Genomic DNA, 24,302 nt, shown 5'->3' on the forward strand with positions numbered 1-24,302 from the left:
TCAGGATCAATCAGGAGATGGGGGTGGTCAAGGGGAAGGCGTGGGCAAAAGCGTTTATTGTGGTTTCCATAGTAAAGGCAAGGCAGAGTAAGCATGCTTAGGATTGGCTAGTCTGAATAATTTCAGCAGGCTCTGGGATGTAGGGACTGTCTCCAGTTATCTAGTACCTGGCGCTGGGTTGATTAGGGCAGGGGAATATTGACTTGGTGTGTGAGAGTTTGATAAAGAAGGTGGTTGAAGGATGCATGTGGGTTCTGGATTGGCCCGTTTGTATATGAAGGGTTCAGGGGATTTGTTAGCTATTGGACAATTAGCTAGCCCTGAGAGGAGCAGTCTCTCCCCAGTCAGTGAAGCCCCAGGTGGCAGAGCATCAAGAATATGGAAGGTAAGGGGGGGACGAGGACCCACTGCACCCTAGACGGCCAGGGACCATGGGCAGTGCCTGGGATCCCCACCTTGAAGGGAATTGTTCCTGAGTGGTGCCTTGGGCTTTGCCAGCCTGGATTTATGGGGTGAGCTTCCCTCCTGGAGGCTTGTGAGGATTTAGCCCTCCTTTTGATTGTGGTTACTTAAAAAACAAAAAATTTCATTGCAACCACCTATAAATCGTATTTTACAAATTGCAGAAATGAAGATACAGAGGACTGCCACCCACTGAGCTAGGCATAGACACCAAATGTCTTGGTTCCCATTCTTTAGTTTTAGAGGCATGTGCCTACATGTTTAGGGGTGAAATAATGTGATATCTAGAATTTGCTTCAGAATAATGGAGAGTGGGAGGTACAAAGGAAACAAGATTGGCTATGAGTGATGACTGTTTAAGCTGTGTGGTAGTTCTCATTGCTATCCTCAGTACTTTGTACATGTTAGAAATTTTCCATAATAAAACTTAAAAAAAAAAGAATACAGAAAATATAGTTACTACACTCCCCTCTTTCCCACCTGGGTTCAGAACAATTGAGCAATAAGACAAAGCAGAGGCAGATGGTAGTCCAAATATCCCCTCTTTTACTGATAAAGCCTACCTTGGAGAATATATCTTTACATGAGAGTCAAATGGGCCTCCTAACTCCATTTGGAATTAGACTTACTCATATAGTCATAGCAGTATTGGACCAGGACAGCTTTTCCAGCTGGGAAGGATTTTATGGCATGAGTAACAGAGAAGAAATTGTGCTTACTATAAGCAAGTTTACTCCCAAGAGGGGCAAAATAAATAAGGCCCAGAGCTGAGTTGAGCACGCCCAGTTTATTCCTCCCAGATGTTCCAATCAGATGAGACACCCCACCTTCCCCAGGCAGAGGAGTAGAGAAAGTCAAGGGGTATTGCTTGACTGAACTCCCTTTTCATAGATGGACAGGTCAAGAGTGGGAAAGAAACATTACCTCCCACCAAAAAACATTGATTTTTCTGGAGATTTTAGTAAGATAATGGAATTCTGCCACTTCCCTAGCCATGATTCCAGCTTGTAAGTTTTCATTTCTTCATCTTCATCTATTGGATGGCTCTAATTCTGCAAAAGAAATTCTTCTATCTTCAGAACTTCAGTTTTCTGCTGTATGACATCATAGTCTTATTCTGCCTTTGGCTGAAGGTAAAAAGGCTTTTTTTTTTTTTTTCTCTCTGAAAAGACATTAAATCTGAACATGGACATCACATCCACCACAGATACTTCCTTCTTCTGCAGCCTGATGCCTCCTCCCACCAAGATTTTTTATGTCCATCCAAACTATTGCAAGCTTGTTTACAACATATTTTTTATTAAGGCACACTTTTAGTAAAATGCTGATATAAAACTTATGGTATAAAATTTTGTAGAAAAATTAGAAAATTCAGTCATGCAAAATGAAGAAGATAAATGAGCTCATATTCTGCTGGGGAACCAGATATTTTAGCAACTAATTACAAAGGAGTGTGAGGCACTCAGTAACAGAGGAAGGAGAGCTCTGAGATCATAGGGGAAGGAGTGATTGTGGGTGATAAGGTGAGGGGATGGGTGGGGACTTATAGGACATAACTGGAAAGATTGCCTGTGGCCCACTGGGAAGGATGTTATATGTTATGGTAAAGAATTTAGACTTTATTCAATAGGCAGTGGAACGTCACTGCAGGATTTGAATCAGAAGAGCAACATAATTCACTTTAAAAAAAAAGTATTTATTTACTTATTTTTGGCTGCATCAGGTCTTAGTTGCGGCATGTGGGATCTTTCCTTGTGGCACGCAGTGTCCAGAGCGTGTGGGCTGTGTAGTTGTGGCACGTGGGCTCTCTAGTTGTGGCTTGTGTGCTCAGTAGCTGCGGTGCACAGGTTTAGTTGCCCTGCAGCATGTGGGATCTTAGTTCTCCAACCAGGGATTGAACCTGCCCCTGCATTGGAAGGCGGCTTCTTAACCACTGGACCACCAGGGAAGTCCCTACTCAATTCACTTTTTTTTTTTTTCTAGTACGCAGGCCTCTCACTGCTGTGGCCTCTCCTGTTGCGGAGCACAGGCTCTGGACGCGCAGGCTCAGCGGCCATGGCTCATGGGCCCAGCCGCTCTGCGGCATGTGGGATCTTCCCGGACCGGGGCACAAAGCCGTGCCCCCTGCATCGGCAGGCGGACTCTCAACCACTGTGCCACCAGGGAAGCCCCTCAATTCACTTTTGAAAAAAGAAAACTATTTATTGAGAAAAGAATCATTTGAAGTCTCTCATATACCTGTGGCACTCTCATATGTGAGGGAAATCTGGAGGCTAGCAGATAAGTTAGGAAGGGTTGCAACAGACCTGATTCTTGACCTCAGCCAAGCCCTGCCCCCAATAATTTTTATGTCAGCCTATTTATTAGCAAGTAAAGTACATACAAGGATTCATTTGGCATAGAGCATAGAGTACAATAAAAGAAACTAAAGCCAAACCTTAATTATATATACATATTTATTTATGCTTATAGTGTGGGTATATATTAAATCAGAGAGGATTTGTTCTTTGAGAGGATTTCTGTCACTCCTACTTTCTTTTTTCTGTTTAAACGTGAAGATAAAGGTACTGTTATTTGCCTTCTTAGCAGCAAACTCCCCCCATCCCCACCTAGCTTAGAGTGTTTAGTTTTCTTCTTGGTAATAGGGGCCTGATAAGTTTAGGCGAAAATAAAAATTCTGATTGTGGGCTTCCCTGGTGGCGCAGTGGTTGAGAGTCCGCCTGCCGATGCAGGGGACACGGGTTCGTGCCCCGGTCCAGGAAGATCCCACATGCTGTGGAGCGGGTGGGCCCGTGAGCCATGGCCGCTGAGCCTGCGCGTCCGGAGCCTGTGCTCTGCGACAGGAGAGGCCACAGCAGTGACAGGCCCGCGTACTGCAAAAAAAAAAAAAATTATGATTGTATTTCAGGATTATGAAGATGATATTAATTAGTCTAAGCCTGTCCAGGTAATTCTATATCTGTTGTCTACTGTTAGTTTAGAAATGGGAATGTGAAGCACTATGGGAAGTCTGCTGGGTGGCTTCCAGGAAAAGTGTTCCTACTGAAGAAAAGAGACCCGTATAGGAGGAAACAGGCTTTCTTTGCTGAATTTGTTGTATCTCGGTGTGATGCCTTGAACTGTGGCCGCCATCTTACGATTGTAAGGGATTAAGCTAGCATGCTGAAAACAGCAGATCCCAAGGATGGGAAGGACTGGGTTGATAATCTGGAGCTGATGTAGCTTGGAACTTCATGGTTTTTTAGATAGTAAATGTCCTTATTATTTAAGCTAGTTTTAGTTGGGTGTTCTGTTCATATCACTGAGAGCAGTCTGCCTAATATAGGCTCTCAGAGAGAAAGATACTATGAGACATATATCTATCATTAGTAAAGGGATTCATATGTGTATGTTCTGTGTTGTTTCTAAAGCAGTGCTTTTCAAATTTTAACGTACCTATCAAACACCTTGGGGGTGTTGTTTAAATGCAAATTCAGTAGGTGCGGCCTGAAATACTCCATTTCTAAGAAGCTCCCAGGATTTGTCCATGGTGCTGGAATAGGGTCCACACCTTTGAGCAGCAAATGTAGACCACAGCTATAGCTCATTAAAGGTTAGATAGATGGGAAACCTCCAAGTGACTGACAGGATTTTTAAAGGGAGAGCCAGGAGTCAGGATGAGGTACAACAGTGACTGCTAATTCAAACAGATTAGCCCAATATTATTCCTTATTAATACTGATAATTTCAGAAAAGGTAAGGGGCAGACAGGTGCCAGGGGCAGACAGAAACCATGACAAGATCTTAGAGACTGCCTCTGCAGAGAAGAAGGAAGCAGAGTGCCTTTCTTACTTGTAGGATGTGCTCAGACAAAGCACAAATTCCTGGTACTAGCAGGTCTTTTAGATGACTGTTATAGGCCTTTTGCCTGAAAATATTGAGGTACTCCCATCTTCACCACCATAGGTAATTTAAACCACCACCACCAAGATAACCTGTAAAATAAGTGTAAGGAAGTACAAATTTTGATTTTCCTCCACAATGACTACTCTGACACTTTTTTGGGGCGGGGGGGGGGGAAGTAATAGATATGTTACTCTTCTTAAATTTTTGGTGGGGGTACATTTGCTTGACTGGTACCCTAAACGTGCGTGGGTATATGCCAATAGGGTCGGTTGGCCCTGGATTTCTGGACAGGGAAACATGGAATAATGTCAGTTCAAATGATTCTTTTAACTTGAAATGTTTCCCAACACCAACAAAAAAATGGTTTAGAGCTTAGAGGATGGGAAAACTTATTTGCAGGGCTACTTTAGTGCTTCTGGAAAGAAGTACTGACTCCTAGCAGTATGGTAAATAATCTATGACTTATTTTCCCAAGTTTGAGAATAACTATTGAGAGCATTAAAATAATGTGTACACAAAGATTGCAACTGGAAGTGGCTCCTGGGATTAAGAAGATAAAGATTCTCTAGAGGGAAAAAGAGATCATTACAGGAGTCATATCTTTAGTTCCACAGTGGAGAGTATGGTCGTTATTTAAAGACAAATTATGGTATTCTTAGCCTAAATCCAGGTATTAGAACAAAGAATACAAAGGCAAAACTAGCTAGTTCTCAGTCAAAGACAGTACTCATAAAGAGCAGACTTAATAGAGGGATTCCAAGAAGAAAAACTGTAAACCCCAAAATGATAATGATTATAAGGGAACCCTGATATTAAGCTGAGGAAGTCCCTAGCTGCTGTCCCCTTTTTCCATGAGGTGCTTAGATCAATAGCAATTTGAATCTTTGTTGATATAAAAACGATATATAAACATAAAGAGTAAGAAATAGTTTATCTCCATAAACATATTTCTTGAGCAATCTAGTCTCTTGCTTTTCGTAAGTAAAGTATACATACCTTTTCTTGCCCACCTAGGTCAAATTACTGTAAATAACAATTATTTGCAAGGTTTCCTAAAGTAAAAGGACTTCATGAAACTGATGTAAGAATAAACAAGATCAACTTCAATAGAGGCAGTAGATCCAGTGGTTAATAGTATTTTGGGCTTTGTCCACTTGCCTTCAAATCTGGGCTTTACCATGTAGGAGCTGTATGCTTTGATAGCATTACTTAAAGTCTTTAAATTACAGTGGTTTCATCTGTTAAAAAAAAACAAAACAGGAATGACAATACTATTTTGAGTACTAAGTTAAAGGCAATGATGTATGTAGTGTTTAGCACAGTGCCTGGCACTTGTAAATTCTTGTACTCAATCCATAAACTGGTTTTAGAAAATCTTCACATGCCAGACACTGTGCTGGATTGTTGGGGTTATGGTCTTGAACAAAACAGATCAATATATGCATCTCACCCTCAAAGAACTTAAGAGTCTAGTAGGGAAAGCAACTGGTTAAAAGGTAAACCAACATAATATTTAAGTGCCAACTTTCAGTGAGATATCCACTTGGGGAACATGAGGCGAATAGAAATATACTTATGATTAACAGGTGAATAGGCCTGCTGATTTCTAAGCCTTTATTTATGAACATTTATTCATTATGAAACAACCTTGAGAATAATGAAGACGTAACTTTGTTGGTAGGACTGGGAAAACTAAGGGATGCTTGGTATGTTTTGGTTATTAATTCTTGGAGGTTAATTGACCTTGGGATGAAAACATTCCCAAACTTTCAGCTCAAAGGGCTCTATTGTTTGGGAAGATTTCTATAGGAGAAACTCATTGCAAAGAAGTTAGGAAGAGGAAGTCTTAAGAAAAGTGTTTTAAAACAAGGTCAAAAATGTATTCTGAAGAGAAAACATTTATTAAGCTGATATACTAGGCATTTCTTGCTCCTTATCTCATTTATTTCTCCCAATGGCCCTGTAGGAAGGGTAATATTACATCCATTTTAGAAACAATACAGTCGACACCTCAAGTAACTTTTTTAAACAGGTCACACTTACTTACTGGCAAAGTGAAAATGAGAAGTCCATGTTTCCACTAGCTTCTAGCTGCCTTTAGCTCAGTGCAAGAGACATAGGTGGCAACCAACACATTTGCTGGAAAGAATGAATGAATAAATGTACTTTAGCTCTGCTATTTATGTGTCCCTGGGTAAGACAATTTTGCTGAGTCTGTCTTCATTTCTTAAAGGAATATAACAAGACTTACTTCACAGAGTTGAGGTAAGTAACAAATAAGGGGATACAATAGGGGAAAACAATTAAAATATAAAATATTAAATGTTAGCATGATATATGTCACAAATTATGACATGTATAATTTGTGTGTGCATATGAAAACAGCATTGGTAACAGTTAATATTATGAGAATTTATATATAACTTCCAAACACCAGACTCTAAGAAAAAAGGTACTGGATAGAAAAGTTGGAAGAACAGGCAAGGAATTGATATATTGTGTCTGGGACAGGGATATTGGTGGTTAGGGACAGGGTAAAGAAACTTTACATTTGTAACCCTTTGCATTTTCCTTTTGAATTTTGAACTATTACTGCATTACTACTCAAAAAATAAATAACTTTAAACTTTATAAAAACATTGTATTAAAATGTAACATTAACACAGAATAACCACAGTACTTTTTTTTAGCATTGCCTTATTTCAATTATTAATTTAAATTATGAAAATGAAGTCACTTCATTTTTTTTTGAGAATTTAAATATTTGATTATATAAAGTTATACCCAGAATTGTGCTTCATTTTTTCACTATATACTTTAACTCAAGGACATTTGTAAAAGCAGTACATTTTAGAAATCCTGAAAGAAATTCCACTAGCTATAGGCTATTTAAATACTGCTTACAGAAAGTATTTAAAAAAAACCAAGGGCGTACAAATGAACTTATTTACAAAACAGAAGTAGAGTCACAAATGTAGAAAAGAAACTTATGGTTACCAGGGGATAAGAGGGGGAGGGATAAATTGGGAGACTGGGACTGACATGTACACACTACTATATATAAAATAGATAACTAATAAGAACCTGCTCTGTAGCACAGGGAACTCTACTCAATATTCTGTAATGGCCTATATGGGAAAAGAATCTTAAAAAAAAAGGAGTGCATATGTGTATAACTGATTCACTTTGCTATACACTCAGAACTAACACAACATTGTAAATCAACTATACTCCAATAAAAATTAAAAAAAAAAAGTATTAAAGGAAAGCCAGCACCATATAAACAGCATACACTTAAATAAAAGAGATGAATGCTTAACATACAGAGTAATGTTTTTTTGTTTTTAAAATAAATGTATTTACTTATTTTTGGCTGTGTTGGGTCTTCGTTGCTGTGCGTGGGCTTTCTCTAGTTGCAGCAAACGAGTGGGGGCCACTCTTTGTTGCGGTGCGCGGGCTTCTCATTGTGGTGGCTTCTCCTGTTGTGGAGCACGGGCTCTAGGTGCATGGGTTTCAGTAGTTGTGGCACACGGGCTCAGTAGTTGTGGCTTACGGGCTCTAGAGCGCAGGCTCAGTAGTTGTGGCGCATGGGCTTAGTTGCTCCACGGCATGTGGGATCTTCCCAGGCTAGGGCTCGAACCTGTGTCCCCAGGTGGATGCTTAACCACTGTGCCACCAGGGAAGCCCCAGAGTAATGTTTTTTATTCACTGATAAACTAAAGATCCATTTCAAGATGTCTCTCTTGTATACTTCATTTGTTTTATTAGCAAGCAAAGCCCTATAAGGGATGGCTTCATCTAGTCCTCAGTCTCGGATCCATCTTCATCTTGACTAATCTGGAAGCAATGAAGTTCGTAAATCTCCTTGTCAGATGCAACCACACGAAGACAATCACGAAGATTTTTCTTTTTAAGGTACTTCTTGGTAAGGTATTTCAAATACCTTTTAGAGAACTGTTTCTCAGAAACAATTGACTTTATTCTTTAAGCGTTCAATGTGAACGACATTCCCAAGATTTCCAGTTTTTCCATTCACTTTAACCTTCTCCCGTAGACACTGTTCAAAATTTCCAGAATTAAAAATTCCATCTTCTACTGGATGAGTAAGGTCCAAATTAAACTTCCAGGTTGACTTCTTAGGCTTCTTGTCTTTCTTCGGCGCCATCCTGAAGGCCCGCCGCGCGATCAGAGAGCCACTTCATTTTCAATATGATTATATCTTTTTTTTTTTTTTATGCGTTACGCGGGCCTCTCACTGTTGTGGCCTCTCCCGTGGCGGAGGACAGGCTCCGGACGCGCAGGCTCCGGACGCGCAGGCTCAGCGGCCATGGCTCACGGGCCCAGCCGCTCCGCGGCATGTGGGATCTTCCCAGACCGGGGCACGAACCCGTGTCCCCTGCATCGGCAGGCGGACTCTCAACCACTGCGCCACCAGGGAAGCCCTGATTATATCTTTTTAACAGAAGCCGTGGTCCCTGAGCAAGTTTAATTCTCCTGAATAAAACAATCTTCTTTTACCATTATTTTGAAAGACTATTTTGCTGGATGGTAGATTAAATTGAGTGAAACGAGTTATTTTCTAAGAATAACATCAAATGCAGGTAGGGCAGAGGTTTTATCCACGAGCCCAGAGAGAAATGGGGCGGAAAATGAACGCAGGTAAATAAGAGTTAGTGGTTAAGTCTGACATTGCTATGGGCCACCGTTTGATGTTAATGCTGCACCGCGTTACGGCTCCTTTGCGCTTTGGTGGTCTTCCAAAGTGCGAGTACTAGCCAGAGTTAAGTTCCTGAATGTTTCCCGATCTGCTCTCATGACCAGTCCAGGGCTTGGGTTAGGGCTTTCGCTGGCCCCTAAACACTGAAAAGATGACAGTGTCCCTCTACATTTATGCAATTAAAAATAGAAATTCACTTAAATTCATTAAAACAACTTAGGGCGAATGCAAGACCTTCCTTCTAGACTTTCTGAAATAAAAGTTCCTATTAAATTCATCAAAGCTGAACTTTTTTTCTGCATTTCTCCTTTGCTAATGTGTTAGCCTTAGTTCAGCGGCCTGTTCCACCACTCAGCAGCACTCACCGGCTCTCAAGCCCGAACCACGCGGCTGCTCGCAGGTGCCATCCCCAACCTGCCAGGAATCTCCTCCTTCGCCCCACCCATCTGGCCCTTGCCCCCGCCTACTTCACGCGTTGTTGTGACATCAGCGCGCCGTCGCTAAAGGCCGGCAGCAAATGAGCGCAGGTGGCTGCGGCCCTTCGTCGTACTCTCGAATGCGCAAGCGCGGTCGTTCCGGGTGCTCGGAAGACCTGGCGGAGCTAGGCGCTGATGGAGGCCTGAGGGCGGCGGGGGCGGGGCGCGCCGCGAGCTGGGGGCATGTCCACGGCGGGCGCCGTCTAGAGGAGGGCCGAGCAGCCGCCACCACGCTTTCAGTCGCGGCGAGACGTAGGCGAGCCAGGCCGAGGGCCGCGGCGGCGATGCAGCGACGGCGGCGCCCTCCGCCGCCAGTCTCTCAGCTGCCCGAGGGCTGCGGGGGAGGCGGCGGGAGCCGCGGGGGAGGCGGCGGGAGCCGCGGAGGAGGCGGCGGGAGCGAGGAGGTGGAAGTGCAGTTCTCCGCCGGGCGTTTGGGCTCCGCCGCGGCGGTTTCGGCGGCGGCGGCCACGCGCAGCACAGAGGAAGAGGAGGAGAGACTCGAGCGCGAGCACTTCTGGAAGATCATTAATGCCTTCCGCTACTACGGGTAAGGAGCCCGTGGCGGACCCCCGCTCAGCCCGTAGGCGCGCCCGCTGCTTGCGGCTGACCCGTCCGCACCGTGGCGCACGCCGCGCTCGCCCTCCGGTCGCCACGCCTCCGGGGCGTCGGAACCGGGCCGCCTGAGCTGACCTCCGCGCCCCCGAGTCATCTCGCACCTCCTTAGCCCCTCCCGGCGCTGCACTCTCGCGTGTCTGCTGCGCCGTCTGTTGGTCAGCCTCTTGTCTTCTGATCTCTGGATCAGATTAGCCCTCTTGCCTTTCATTCCTCGTTAAAGGTTTGGCTTGAGGCGGGTGAGGGTGACCGGAAAAGTGCTGTTAAGAATTTCAGATAGAAGATGGTGGTGGTAAAATCGTCCAGTGCTGGGCATGATTTGTATGTATTGTCGCTGTCCTGCAAACTGAACAGACGGAGAGCCCAAGTTCACCTACACGTGGGATGCCGTAGGATGTTTTTTTCTCAAACTGCTGTAAGTTCTTGTGAGAGCAGCATTAAGATTTCCGCCCCTCACCCCCCCCCCACCCTTGGCGCTGCGAAAACACAGCAGTTTTGTGATGAGCGAGTGAATGATGCTGCTCAGTGCCTTTAACTGGTGGGTGAAATTAAGATCGGAGATGGTCCGGATGTTCTAAAATTTGCAGAGTTTTTAAGGGGGAAATGAGGGAAAACACTGTAGGAGCCGCTTTTATGATTTTTTTTCTGCAAATATTTATCGAATTCTCACTATGGGTTGGGCACAGTGGTAGGACTTTTAAACTTCCTAACTTTCATTTTTCTTGTAGATAAATCGTAAAGTAGCTTAGTCACAAAATTATAATTCCAAGATCTGAAAGGGACTTAAAACAATTGGATTTTCAGGTAAAGAAAGCACTTTTATTCGTGTGAGAGATGAGTACACCGACGGCGATGTTCTGAGTCTGCAGTTGGAATCAGATAGATGTGACCTCCTACTGAAGTAAAACTGTTCCCTTAGATGGGCTCCTGCTGTGCTTTATGCAAATTTTTAAATATTGCTTGACTGACCTCCTCAAGGGCAGGGACTGAGCCTTATTTATTTTTACGTTGCCAGTGCTTGGCATGTTGTTGGAGCTCTATTTTTAACAAATAAGACAAGTAGTAGCAAAGAAGTACATTTGTCATTCCCAAATAGTTTGTCAATTTGTAACTGATGGTTAAACTAGTTTGTTACTATTCTGAATTTTAAAACTTGCTTAATGAAAGCTTAAAGTTACTTCTGACTCTGATTAAATTGGTGACATGAAGTTTTGAAGTTGAGAGATCTTGATGAAATAATTTACTAATTAAACTCGGGCATAGGAGCCATGGATTGCATTACTTATGGAGCTCAAAAGGGAATTAGTAACATGGGGATTTGATTTAGTATCAACGGAGTGAGGAAGGCAGACAACTGGAGCATTGAACTTGTTACAAGTATTGTGTCTGGAAGAACCATGCAGCGAGGGGAAGAAGCTGACAATAGATAGCCAGAAGTGTTAGCTGCAGAGAAGTCTGGTATATTTTACTGTTGAAAAATGTAGAAAGAATACTGGGAAATGTCTTGGGACTACTGTGGACTCAGTTAAAATGTGTGTTTGTACGCAGTTCTAATATATTGGGACTAATTTAAAATTGATATTTATGGTTGAGTATCAGCTGGGCCTTTTTGTGGGGGAGGGCAGGGGATTTTGACCTGAAACTAGGACCTAAGTGTGGCAATATAGAAAAGGGCACTGTGTGCACGTTCTGGTGGTTGTGATACAATTTCCTATACTCTCCTCCCTCTTCTTTACCAGTTCAGTGTGGGACTGAGGAAAATTTCATTTTTAACAACAATCCTTTTTATTTGCATGTACTCTCTTAATGAAAAAATTGAAATCCCTGTACTGAAAATAGTATACAATTAAAAGTATGTTTAGGGGTATGGGAAGGATTGTGTAGCAGAAAACACTGGATTATTACATTCCAACATTTTATAATCTTCTAGACCTGTACTGTCCAATACCATAGCCACTAATCACATCTGGCTGCATTTAAGCTTAAATTACTTAAAATTTAATAAAATTAAAAATTCCTTTCCTCAGTCTCACTAGCTACATTTCAGGTGCTCAGTAGCCACATGCGGCTATTGTCTGCTGTATTGGGCAGTGCAGATGTAAACCTTTCCACGACTGTAGTAAGTTCTTATGAACAATTCTATTCTAGACCTTTAGCAGATGCTTCCAAATATCAGACAGTTTGGTTTTACTACTCACTGCCTTTTTGTCAATATATAGGAGATTTAGATAAAGGTCATAAGGCAAGAAATGTCTTTTGATTAATATTTTCTCTTTCCAAGAGAAAAACAAATATATATTAACGCATATATGTGGAACCTAGAAAAATGGTACAGATGAACCGGTTTGCAGGGCAGAAATAGAGACACAGATGCAGAGAACAAACGTATGGACACCAACGGGGGGAAAGCAGCAGGGGGGAGTGGTGGTGGGGGGATGAATTGGGAGATTGGGATTGCCATGTATACATTAATATGTATTAAATGGATAACTAATAAGAACCTGCTGTGTAAAAAAAATAAAATTCAAAATTCAGAAAAAAAGAATTCTCTTTCCAGTGGCTTCCAGTCCTGTACTTTCTACAGATTTTGCTTAGATGACATATTCTGACTGAGGTAAAAATGATGATAGCATTGTACTGAATAGCAAAAAATGTTAGCCTTAAAATACTGCTCTTGTTATGAATGGAGATACCTACTCACAGAAGAAATACTACATTTGAAATATCAAACGTCGTCAGAAATGTCCTACTTTTAGAAATAGCAGTTAGGTGAGATCTTAAAAACTGAGATGTAGAGCTCATTTTTACAGGTGAGGGGATATGGTGAGCACCTTGCCTAGGGTTATACAACCAAATTGTGGTAGAGTCTGGCCTGAAATCCAAAGTCATTAACTAAAAATTTACCCTGCATTAGTAAGTAGTGGTACTAGTAAGACAATTTTAACCTTGGGCATTTAATAAATATTTTAAATGGATTGAGACAGACTCTCCTCTGAAAAGGTATGCTTACGTGTTTGGAATTCTAGAATAGTTCAACAGGTGCAGAGGAATGGGTCTATGACCTTAGCCCTTGGCTAGATCCAGCACTGAACCCACTTTGAGTCAGAGTTGGGGTCACTGCTGAGATCAGCCTTCTAGAGAGAGCTGGAGGTAGGGATACCCTTGAGGAAATGTGGCTGCTGACTGTATTCTCCTCTTAGGTGCCCAAGGATGTAGCCTCTTAATGCTGACTGAGTTCAGAACCAAGGAGAGTCTGAAGGTTGTAAAACATTCCTTTAAATTAAGGTTGGCAAACTTTCTTTAAAGAACCAGGCAATGAACATTTTAAGCTCTGAGAGCTAGGTGGTCTCTGTTAAAACTGTTCAACTGTAAGCTTGTGTGAAAGCAACCACAGACAGTATGCGAAGGAATGAGTATAGCTGTGTTCCAGTAGAACTCTTTATAAAAGCAGACAAGTAGCCAGGAGGTCATAACTTGCCCACCACTGTCTTAAAACACATTGATAATGTAAGCATTTACAGAATAGTGAAATTAGCCCCAGTTTTAATAGTATAGTAAGGATTGGACTCTTCTCAACTTTGATAAGGCCTCACTTATTTCAAGAGAGTATGTAGATGTATGTTATGGACAGCTTTGCATACCATTAAGTAACCAGGGGTTAAGGGATATGCTGCATCTCATCCTGCTCTGTGTAGTTACATCACTTTCTTTGTTGTATTTTGTTTTGGTTTGGCTTTTTGTTGTTGTTTTTGGCTGCATTGGGTCTTTCTGGGTGCGGCGAGCGGGGGCCACCCTTCATTGCAATGCGCAGGCTTCTCATTGCGGTGGCTCTTATTGCAGAGCATGGGCTCTAGGTGCGAGGGCTTCAGTAGTTGCACGCCGGCTCAGTAGTTGTGGCTCACAGGCTCCAGAGTGCAGGCTCAGTAGTTGTGGCACACGGTCTTAATTGCTTCGCGGCATGTGGGATCTTCCCGGACCAGGGATCAAACCTGTGTCCCCTGCACTGGTCAGCGGCCTCTTTAACCACTGCGCCACCAGGGAAGCCCCATTACATCACTTTTATATGGAATTAACAGAACTTTTATATGGATTGGCTTTTCTGACCAATCCACAACTTACTCAACTCCCCTGCACTTATGGAAATAAGTAGTCTCCAAGGAGAACCAGAAGTGATGCCAAGGGAGCATAACTGAACATTTATTCATTGCTTTTTACATATGCTGAAATATGGAGTTTAAATAGTGACATAGATGAGTTTTGTATTTTAGAAGAATTTCTCTGATTGGAGGTGGGAGGGGGTTAGGTTGGGGAAAGCATATTTAGGTAGCAGGCCTCTCAGTTTATCTTTGGGAGACATAGTGAGGGCCCGAGGTAAAGCATTGGAGGAGGGGGAATATGTAGATAGTTTTATGAAGTAGAATCAAAAGGATTTCAGGCTTCTTGATTGTGTGTGCTATGAGAAGAGGCATTTTAGGATGACTCATTAATTTCTGACTTGAGTGGATGTGTGGTGTACCATTCATCAACATCAGCCATATAGGAAGATGTGCAAGTTTTTTTGGTGGGACGTGTGCTAAGTTTAGTTTGGAAATGCTGAGTTTTGAGGCGTGGTGAGAGGGAGTTGGTGGGGTATCCAGTGCCGAGGAATTCTAGGAAAGGATTACTGTGAGACTATTTAACCTGTTGACAGTGAATTGTAAACTGTTGCAACTCTGCTGTTTGCCCACTTTAAGTAGTTACTTAGTGTCATACTCTACTGATAGGAATGTAAATTGGTAAAATCTTTCTGAAAATCAGTTTGTATCAAGAGCTTTAAAAATACTTATCTTTCTGATCTGGTAATTCTTTTGGGAATTTGTGGTAATTTTTTTTTTTTTTTTTCTAAAATATAGACAGATTTTGAACACAAAATTTCACTGTATAGACAAGTGAAAGTATCTAGATGCTCAATGTTTGGGAAATAACTAAGTAAATTTTGGTTGCCTAAGATGGGATGATGATGAGCAGCCCTTATAGTCATTTGTCATATAGATATTTGAGAACTTTTTTTCTGACCTGGGAAAATTCTTTCGATAAGGATGAAGAATTACAAGTGTTTCTAAAACTTTAATGTGCATGTGAAGCATTTGGTGATCTTGTTAAAAGGCAGATTACATTTCAGTAGGTCTTGCATGGCACCAGAGATTCTCCATTCCGAACCACTTCCAAGTGATCTGCTGTGGTCTGTACCGCATTTTGACTGGAAAGGTGTTAGATGACTTTGTCTTAAACAGAGAGAAATATGCCAGAAAGTTAGAAGTGGTTGCCTCTAGAAGAGGAATTATTAGGAATTTTTTTCCTCCTGAATACTTTTACTTTTCTTCATTTTTCGTATTTTCACTGTGTACACATTAGTTATATAAATTATGACTATGATAAAAATCATATGACTGTGATTTAGGCACTGGGCTAAGTGTGTTGTGTGCTTTATTTTGTTACACTTTCAGTGAAATCCATTAAGTAGGCAGAGGAGTATAATGGTGTCTACCTCGTTGGGTTTTATGGAGATTTTTCAGAATAATTCATTTTAAGTGACTTGGTTTAGTGCCTGACACTTATTAAATCTTAATAAATCATAGCTTCTGTCATCATCATCATTGTTATGTATTTCCTTGTTTTGGTATATGAGACTGTTGAGCCACAGGGAAAGGAAGTAACTTGCCAAGGGTCACATAGCGAATAGGTAGCATAACCTGGGTTTCAATCTGGATCTGTTACACTCCAGAGCTCACTGTTGTACTGTCTCCACGGGGGGAAAAAAGCAAACATTAGTGCAGCCACTGCCTATTTGGTTTCACATTATCCCTAACCACCCCCAGAATACCACCACACGCAATCTTCTAAAAATGTGACCAGGTTTTTGCTTCAGTTTTGTCAAGTTTCTTCAGAACCTCTTTAAATATGACTGTTCAGAAATTATACAGTAATTTGACATATGATAAAATGACAGAATTATTTGGATAAATAGAGAGACTCAGGCAACCAAGTGAAAAAGAATATTTTTCATTTCCATTTAATATTGAGTAAATGCTAAAGGACATTTAAAAGAAGCATATGCATTTATGTATTTGTTTATTTGTATATGTAAAGTGTAAAGAATGATGTAGTGAACGCGTACCACCCAGTTTACAAAAAGAACATTATCTATCCTTTTCCCCTCATAGGACATCATTTTCCTGCATTTTTGTTTCCTTACTTTCCTTGTAGTTTCTCTACATGTTTAGTCCCTACAATATGTTGCTTATTTTTATATAAGATGGAATTGTACATTATGTATTTTTCTGCAACTTGATTTTGTCAACAAATGTTTTGTTTCTGAGTTTTATCCATATTATAGTGTGTAGCTGTATTTATTAACTGTATTCTGTGTATAACTATACTGTATTTTCTTCGTTCAGTCTACTGGTGATAGACTTTTTGGGTTGTTTCCAGATTTTTTGCTTGTTATTTCTTACAGTGCTGTGATGAGACTTATTCATGTGTCATGTGCCCGTTTGCAAGAGTTTCTTGAGTATGTGTCTAGGTGTATGATTGCTTGGTCATAGGGAGTCTGCATATTAAGCTTTACTAGGTAATGCTAAATTTTCTGAAGTGGTTGTACTAATTTACGCACCCACCATCAATCAGTATATAAATATTATAAATCTTCCGCACTTTTACCAGTATTTCATATAGTCAGGCTTTAAAATTTTGCCCATCTGATTGATGTAAAATGACATTTCATTTTGAGTATAATATTTAACTTTTAAAAATGATGTTCTTTTTAGGTTTTATTTCTTTAAAAAGTCCTCAAAGTGACCGTTAGAGTTATCTGGAAACTTTTGGAATACAAAGTGTGAATATCGTCATGTAAAAAGCTATAGAATTTCATTTGTTTACTACTTTTGTAGTATATAAGATCTTTTACAATATTTAAAACAATTCAACTTGGTTGGCTCTTAATAATTTCAAAACACATTTTGTATATATTCTAAAGTAACTTCAGAGCAGCATTCTGCTACTTGATGGAGAAATCTAAAATTTCTAAAATCAAAGCTGTTCTGCTGAAAATTTTAATTTTGGAAATTGAAATCATAAAAATAAACATGTGCATTAATCCTCTTTACGTTTCCTTTTTTCTCCCTTCTAATTGATGCAGGTGTTTTAACTATTTGTCTTTTGTTTGGTTGCTTAGAGAGTTTGTAATAAGATGAAAATATACGAAACTTCATAAATTGATATCCTTTAAGAAACCAAAAGATTGAAAATGGCTGGACAGTATCCAACATTATAAGGAAATAATTGTACAGGAAGAGAAACTTAAAATAAGATTGGCCTCTGGTGAGAATTCTTTGCCAATTTAAAAAACACCTTTTATGTTTTAGCACCAGTATGCATGAGCGAGTGCACCGAACAGAAAGACAATTTCGATCACTCCCAGCTAATCAGCAGAAACTACTTCCGCAGTTTCTTCTTCACTTGGACAAGATCCGGAAATGCGTTGATCATAATCAAGAAATACTACTCACCATTGTGAATGATTGCATACATATGTTTGAAAATAAAGAATATGGAGAAGACGTATGTGCAAGTTTGTTCTATTTGTTTTTATTTTAGGGTTTGACTTCTATATTTTGAGATCTTTATCTTCCTGGATTTCATTTTTATGAAATGAAAGAGTCATTGGCTCTCCTTAGAGAATGTTTTCACTTGTATGTTCAGTCATTTTATTAGGTTTAATAGAACAGTAGGCCAGAAACTGGATTTGTTCACTGATTTTTTTCCCCTAAAAGTACTAAGATAATTGTGGGCATTTTGATACACTTTTCACATAGTGTTCTGCCTATTGTGGCGTATGGAGTTAGTGACTTACATTTTTATCAACAACTTTCCGAGCTGTGTGAAATTAATTTCCCTTGCTAAACATTATCTTCAGAATCTTGCATCTATTGATGTTCATCTTTTACTCTAAAAGATTATTTTCACTTATAAATCTCAAGGGACTGGAAGTAATAGAAACTGAAGTCCTGTTTTTGTATCCACAGGATAGATACAGTTGGGCCACTCCAGTGTGAGCCCTTCCATGCTGCCCCATCAATGACCTGGAGGCTCTTTCTTTCCTCTCTTAGACGGAGAGAATATTTGGTCTCCATAGCAGCTCAGTTCTGGTCCTCTCTTGAGTAAAGACTGCTTAATTATATGGTGGTTTCATGATTAATGGACCATACTGTATTGAGGGTAGAAGTGAGACCACCAAACTCTTCATTTAGAATCTCAAGCTGCACTTGAACCCCGGTCTAGTTGAAAGGCTAGTGACCTACCCTCTAAACCATCTATAAAGCCCCTTAGTAGCATGTTTATTTAATCATATTCAAGATTGATTACTTTCTGAGAAACTAATTGATTTCTGTTTTTTAAACAGGAGAATGGAAAGATTATGCCAGCATCCACATTTGACATGGATAAGTTAAAATCCACATTGAAACAGTTTGTGAGAGACTGGAGTGAAACTGGGAAAGCAGAAAGGGATGCCTGCTACCAGCCGATCATTAAAGAAATTTTAAAAAATTTTCCAAAAGAGAGATGGTAAATAGTATCTTGTTTTTAACCAGTTTCTTTAAGATATGTAAGCACTGAGTTTCTCTAAGAGATATTTCACAGTGTTGATTCATTTTTACAAGTTGCTGTGTGACTGTATTTTTTCATGTGTGGGTGTATGCTGTTATATTTGTTCTTGGGTACTTTGTGTGAGATAGCAGTTAGTGTTTTGAATAATTATTGCTCTAGCACTATGGGAAATTACTCTATCTAGAAATTACATAATGAGAAGATTAGATTGAATGTTCATTATCAGCGACCTTTTTTTTATAATTTGCTTTATAGCAGAGCAAAAAGCTGCAAACTATTTTAATTTTCCTCATAATGGCATATTTGTAAACAAGTGAGGGATCTATAGCTCAGAGAAGAGATTCTTAACTTTGATATGCCATGAAAACCTTGAGCAGTCTGAAGCTCATAATTTTCTTTTTCAGAATAACATAAGTGAATAAAATAACATCCATAGGATTACAAAGAAACCAGTTATTTTGAAATATACTTATGAAAATACTTAAAAAGCAAATGTTATGTAACCTGCTTTTTATCATGTATCACATTAAATAAAAGTCTTGCAGGAAGTGTTAATGTACTTTGAAAATAACGGTATATGCTATTTTGAGAATCTCAACAGCTAATGTGAAGTGAAAATATATATGATTTCTATTGGTGATACAGTTACAGGTACTCCTAAAACTACTATTGTTGGTTGTCTACATTCATAATTGACAAAAGAATAATCAGTTAAAGGTTAATGAAATGAAAATGTAATTTTTTCCCACCCCCTTATAGGTACAGTGAATTCTGTCTGTAGACCTCTTTGGTCCATGGATCCCAGGTTAGGAACCTGACTTACAGGTTATATATTTAAAGAGAGACACTGGGTGGAGTTCAGTCTATTGTTTTAAAGGATCATTGTAGAGAGAGAGGCTCCTTTTCCTCATCTTCTTCCCCTCCTCATTGATTGACATCTTTAAGTTTGGATGTATCCATTCAGAAATTTCCATACATATGTGTGTGTCCCTTCTCTCCCTCTCTTTTTTGAAAACTTTTTATTTTGAAATAACTTCAAAATTACAGATAAATTGTATGAATTGTACAGAGCTCCCATATATATTTTTTTACCTAAATTCACCAATTCTTAGCATTGTACATTTGCTTTTTTATTTCCTTTCCTATTTCCCTTCCTTCCTCCTTCCCCCCTTTATGTGTTAGTCTGTAGCCGTACATATTCACGATAATTACTTAAACTATTTGAGAGATTAGTTTCCATATATCATGCTTTTTCACTGCTTAATACTTGAGTTTTTTTCCTTAAGAACAATGATACTTACATAAGCATATAGTGCAGTTACCAGATTGAGGACATTTAAACTTGGTTACTGCTTTCTAATCAATGGTCTATATTTAAGTTTCATAAATTATCCTAATAATGTCCTTTATGACACTTATTTTTCTGTACAGTTTGGGATCCAATCCAGGATATTGTGTTATGTTTAATTCTAATGTCTTTAATCTGGAACAGTTCCTAGGCCTTTTTTGACTTTCATGACATTAACATTTTTGAAGAATACAAGTAAGTTATTTTATAGACTCTTCCTCAGTTTGACATTGTCTGATGTTTCTTCATGATTAGATCTAGATTATATGTCCTCTCTCAAAATAATAGATAATTGATGTTGTATCCTTTTCAGGATATCACCTTCAGAGACATGCAAAGTCTGTTAGCCCATCATTGATGATTCTAATCAAGATGTTTTTTGGTTTTCCCACTGTTTAGTTACTGTTTCTCTTCTTTTTTAAAAAAAAATTAATTAATTAATTAATTTCACCACGTTGGGTCTTCGTTGCTGAGCGCAGGCTTTCTCTAGTTGCGGTGAGCGGGGGCTGCTCTTCGTCGTGGTGCGCGGGCTTCTCATTGCGGCGGCTTCTCTCATTGCAGAGCATGGGCTCTAGACGCTCGGGCTTCAGTAGTTGTGGCTCACGAGCTCTAGAGCACAGACTCAGTAGTTGTGGCACATGGGCATAGTTGCTCCATGGCATGTGGGATCTTCCCAGACCAGGGCTCGAACCCATGTCCCCTGCATTGGCAGGTGGACTCTCAACCACTGTGCCACCGGAGAAGTCCCTGGTTTTTTTTTATGGAAGTAAGCAGATAAGTACTTTTTTCTTTTTAAGTACCCCCTTTTTCATACACAAAATGGAGCATACTATATATTTTATTTTGCACTTGCCTTTTTCCACTTAATCCTCGATTAGCTCTGTATCAGTTCATGGAAATCTTACTCAATCTTTTTTTTTTTTTAAACAGTTTCAGAATACTTCAACCAGTCTCCTATATTTGGTTATTTAAGTAAAGTAGCTGGCAGTATCTTGCAATTATAATGCTACAGTTAATAACCTTGTGCATGTATATTTTTGTATTTTTGGAGATGTATCTTTAGTGTAAATTCTTAGATGTGGAATTGCTGCATCTGAAAGGTAAATGTATATTGGTTGCTGTGCAACAAAATACCATAAATTTAACTGCTTAAAACAACACATATTTATTATTTCATAGTTTCTGTGGGTCAAAAGTCTGGGCATGGCTTCACTGAGTTCTCTGTATAGGATCTTATAAGACTGTAATCAAGATGTCTGCTGGGCTGTGTTCTCATCTAGAGGCTTGACTGTAGAAGCATTGACTTCCAAGCTCACTCAGGTTGTTGGCAGGATTTGTTTCATTGTGGTTTCAAAGTAACCATGTTAAAGGAAACAATTAAGTGGCATTAGTACATTCACAGTATTGTGCATCCATCATCTCTGTATACTTCTAAAACGTTTTCATCAACCCAGAATAAATCCCATACCCATTAAACAGTTACTCGTCATTCTCTTCACCCCATTCCCCACCTTTGTCAGCAGTGTGACTAGATGTGGTTTTCTTTGTGTTTCTCCCACTTGAGGTTGGCTTTGCTTTTGGGGGTTTGAGTAGATATATATCACCGAATCAATAATTCTTTGCTCTTATCTCTTCACATGTTTCTCCTGCCTTTTTCTCTATTTCTTTCTCTTAGCGTTGCCAGTTACATATATATTAAACTGTTTGCTATTGTCTCTCAGGTTTCAAGTGGCTCTTTTTCTACATTGCCCCTCCCTGTTAACTCGTTTTATATTTTAGTTCGGATAATTTCTATTGACTTCACTTGAACTTCACTGATTCTTTATTATGCCAGTCTGTTGATAAGCCCATTGAAAGAATTTAAAATATCTGTTTTATTTAGTGAGCCTTTAACATGTAATGGATGCTGGTCCACCTTGTTTGAATACTTTTATGTCTGTGTGCCATGTAGATTGTCTTTAGCTGAATAAGTATGAAAATCACCCAATGTATTTCTGCTTGTGACCAGTAGTTTTTTGGCATGCTGTGCTGTAATTATGTTCTGAACACACAGTTGAAGAGATAATAGATTCGTTGTATACTTTTGATTTTTTTTAATCACTTAAAGCTTTCATAATTTTTATTCCATTGTTGATGAAGTCATGACACTGCTGATGTTCAGTTCTATAAATATTTCTTCAGTCAGGTGTATAGGGTTCTGGGTGTGAGACCCAGAAATAGCTCAGTAAGCGAGTAACTTTGGACGCCCCACAATTGAATTTATCATTATTTCAGCCATGTTGTCAGACTTAAAAAAGAAAAAAAAAGATGACTGCTTATTTCTGCATGTCCAGATATCTAATGCACAAGATTCGGATGTAGAATCGGTAATAATTCACTGCCTTTTTGTGTGTGCTCTGCAGATACGCTTTAGAAAGAAGTTTTTTAGTGACATGTTTTTTTCTAGAAAGAGGTTTATTCTTAGGCTTCAAAACTAGGCAGATTTCAAATATTCAACTACAGATATTTCAGATTTCAGATTTCAAATGCTTGACATATATAGTACTCACTTGACAAGCTTTTAATTTACATTTTTATTGTCCATAGGCTTTATTAATGCATTTTTATACTTTATTATGTCTGGATTGAAGATGATTTTCATAGATAAGATTGTGTGATAAGATTTGACTCTTTCTTTTTTTGCATGTGTTAATCCATTGTTAGATATATGATTTGCAAATATTTTCTCCCATTCTGTAGGCTGTTTTTACTTTCTTGATAGTGTCTTTTGATGTACAAAATTTTATAATTTGAAGTCCAGCTTATCAGTTTTTTCTTTTGTTACCTGTGCTTATCATACCATATCCATTAAATCATTGCCAAATCCAGTGTCATGAAGATTTTCCCCAATATTCTCTTCTAAGAATTTTATAATTTTAGTTCTTAAGCTTAGGTATTTGGTCCATTTTGAGTTAATTTTTGCATATGGTATCAGGTAAGGGTCTGACTTCATTCTTTTACATGTGAATATCCAGTTTTCCCAGCACCATTTGTTAAAAAGACTGTCTTTTCCCCCCATTGAATTGTCTTGGCACCGTCCTTGAAAATCAATTGACCATATGTGACGGTTTATTTCTGGACTCTCTATTCTATTCCATTGGTCTATGTGTCTGCCCTTTGCCAGTACCATACTATTTAAATTTCTGTAACTTTGCAAGTTTGGAAGTCAGGAAGTGTGATTCGTACATTTTATTCTTTTTCAAGATTGTTTTGGCTATTTGGGGCTCCTTGCAATTCCATATGAATTTCAGAGTCAGTTTTTCCATTTCTGTGAAAGAGGCTATTGGAATATTGTTAGGGAGTGTGTTGAATAGGTAGATTGTTTTTGGTGTATTGATATCTTAATAATGTTAAATCTTCCTATCCATGAATACAGGATGTCTTTCCATTTATTTAGGTGTTCTTTAATATCTTTAAGCTTTGTTTTTTAGTTTTCAGTGTACAAGTTTTCAATGTAACGCCTCCTTGTTTAGATTTATTCCTAAGTTTTAAATTCTGTTAGATGCTATTGTAAATGGAATTGTTTTCTTAATTTCCTTTTCTGATTGTTCATTGCTGATGTATAGAAAGAACTAACTTTTTTATGTGTTCATCTTGTACTCTGCAACTGCTTGATTTGTTTATTAGCTCTAGTAGCTTTCTTCTGGATTCTTTGTGTTTTTCTACATATAGGAGCATCTCATCTGTGAATATAGTTTTTTTTTTTTTTTTTTTTTTTGCCGTACTTGGGCCTCTCACCGTTGTGGCCTCTCCCGTTGCGGAGCGCAGGCTCTGGACGCGCAGGCTTAGCGGCCATGGCTCACGGGCCCAGCCGCTCCGCGGCATGTGGGATCCTCCCGGACCGGGGCACGAACCCGTGTCCCCTGCATCGGCAGGCGGACTCTCAACCACTGCGCCACCAGGGAAGCCTGTGAATATAGTTTTTACCTCTTCCTTTCCCATTTAAATAGCTCTGGAAGTACATAACAATACATGGCAGTGGTGAAAGGGGGCATTTAGCTCTGGGTTTTTCATAAATACCCTTTTTTATATTGAGGAATTTTCCCTGTATTCCTGTTGTCCTGAGAGTTTTTGTCATGAAAGAATGTTGCCTTTTGTCAAATACCTTTTCAGATGA

At 39.4% G+C, this 24,302-nt stretch overlaps 1 protein-coding gene and 1 pseudogene across 4 annotated transcripts in view; one reads left to right on the plus strand and one right to left on the minus strand.

The window, feature by feature from the left end:
* The first annotated feature begins 253 nt into the window (after window positions 1-253).
* CARNMT1 (carnosine N-methyltransferase 1) overlaps window positions 254-24,302 on the plus strand; it is a 50,790-nt gene continuing 26,741 nt past the window's right edge. Inside the window, exons 1-3 of one of the 4 annotated variants that reach the window (XM_032636183.1) lie at window positions 254-385; window positions 17,556-17,751; window positions 18,593-18,756. In XM_032636183.1, the coding sequence (XP_032492074.1) occupies window positions 17,563-17,751; window positions 18,593-18,756 (353 nt within the window). In that variant the 5' untranslated portion in view covers window positions 254-385; window positions 17,556-17,562. The other 3 variants (XM_032636181.1, XM_032636180.1, XM_032636182.1) reach the window with 3 other exon arrangements.
* LOC116756019 lies at window positions 7,987-9,550 on the minus strand (annotated as a pseudogene).

This window comes from Phocoena sinus, chromosome 6 (assembly GCF_008692025.1).
Source record: "Phocoena sinus isolate mPhoSin1 chromosome 6, mPhoSin1.pri, whole genome shotgun sequence".
Lineage (NCBI taxonomy): Eukaryota > Metazoa > Chordata > Mammalia > Artiodactyla > Phocoenidae > Phocoena > Phocoena sinus.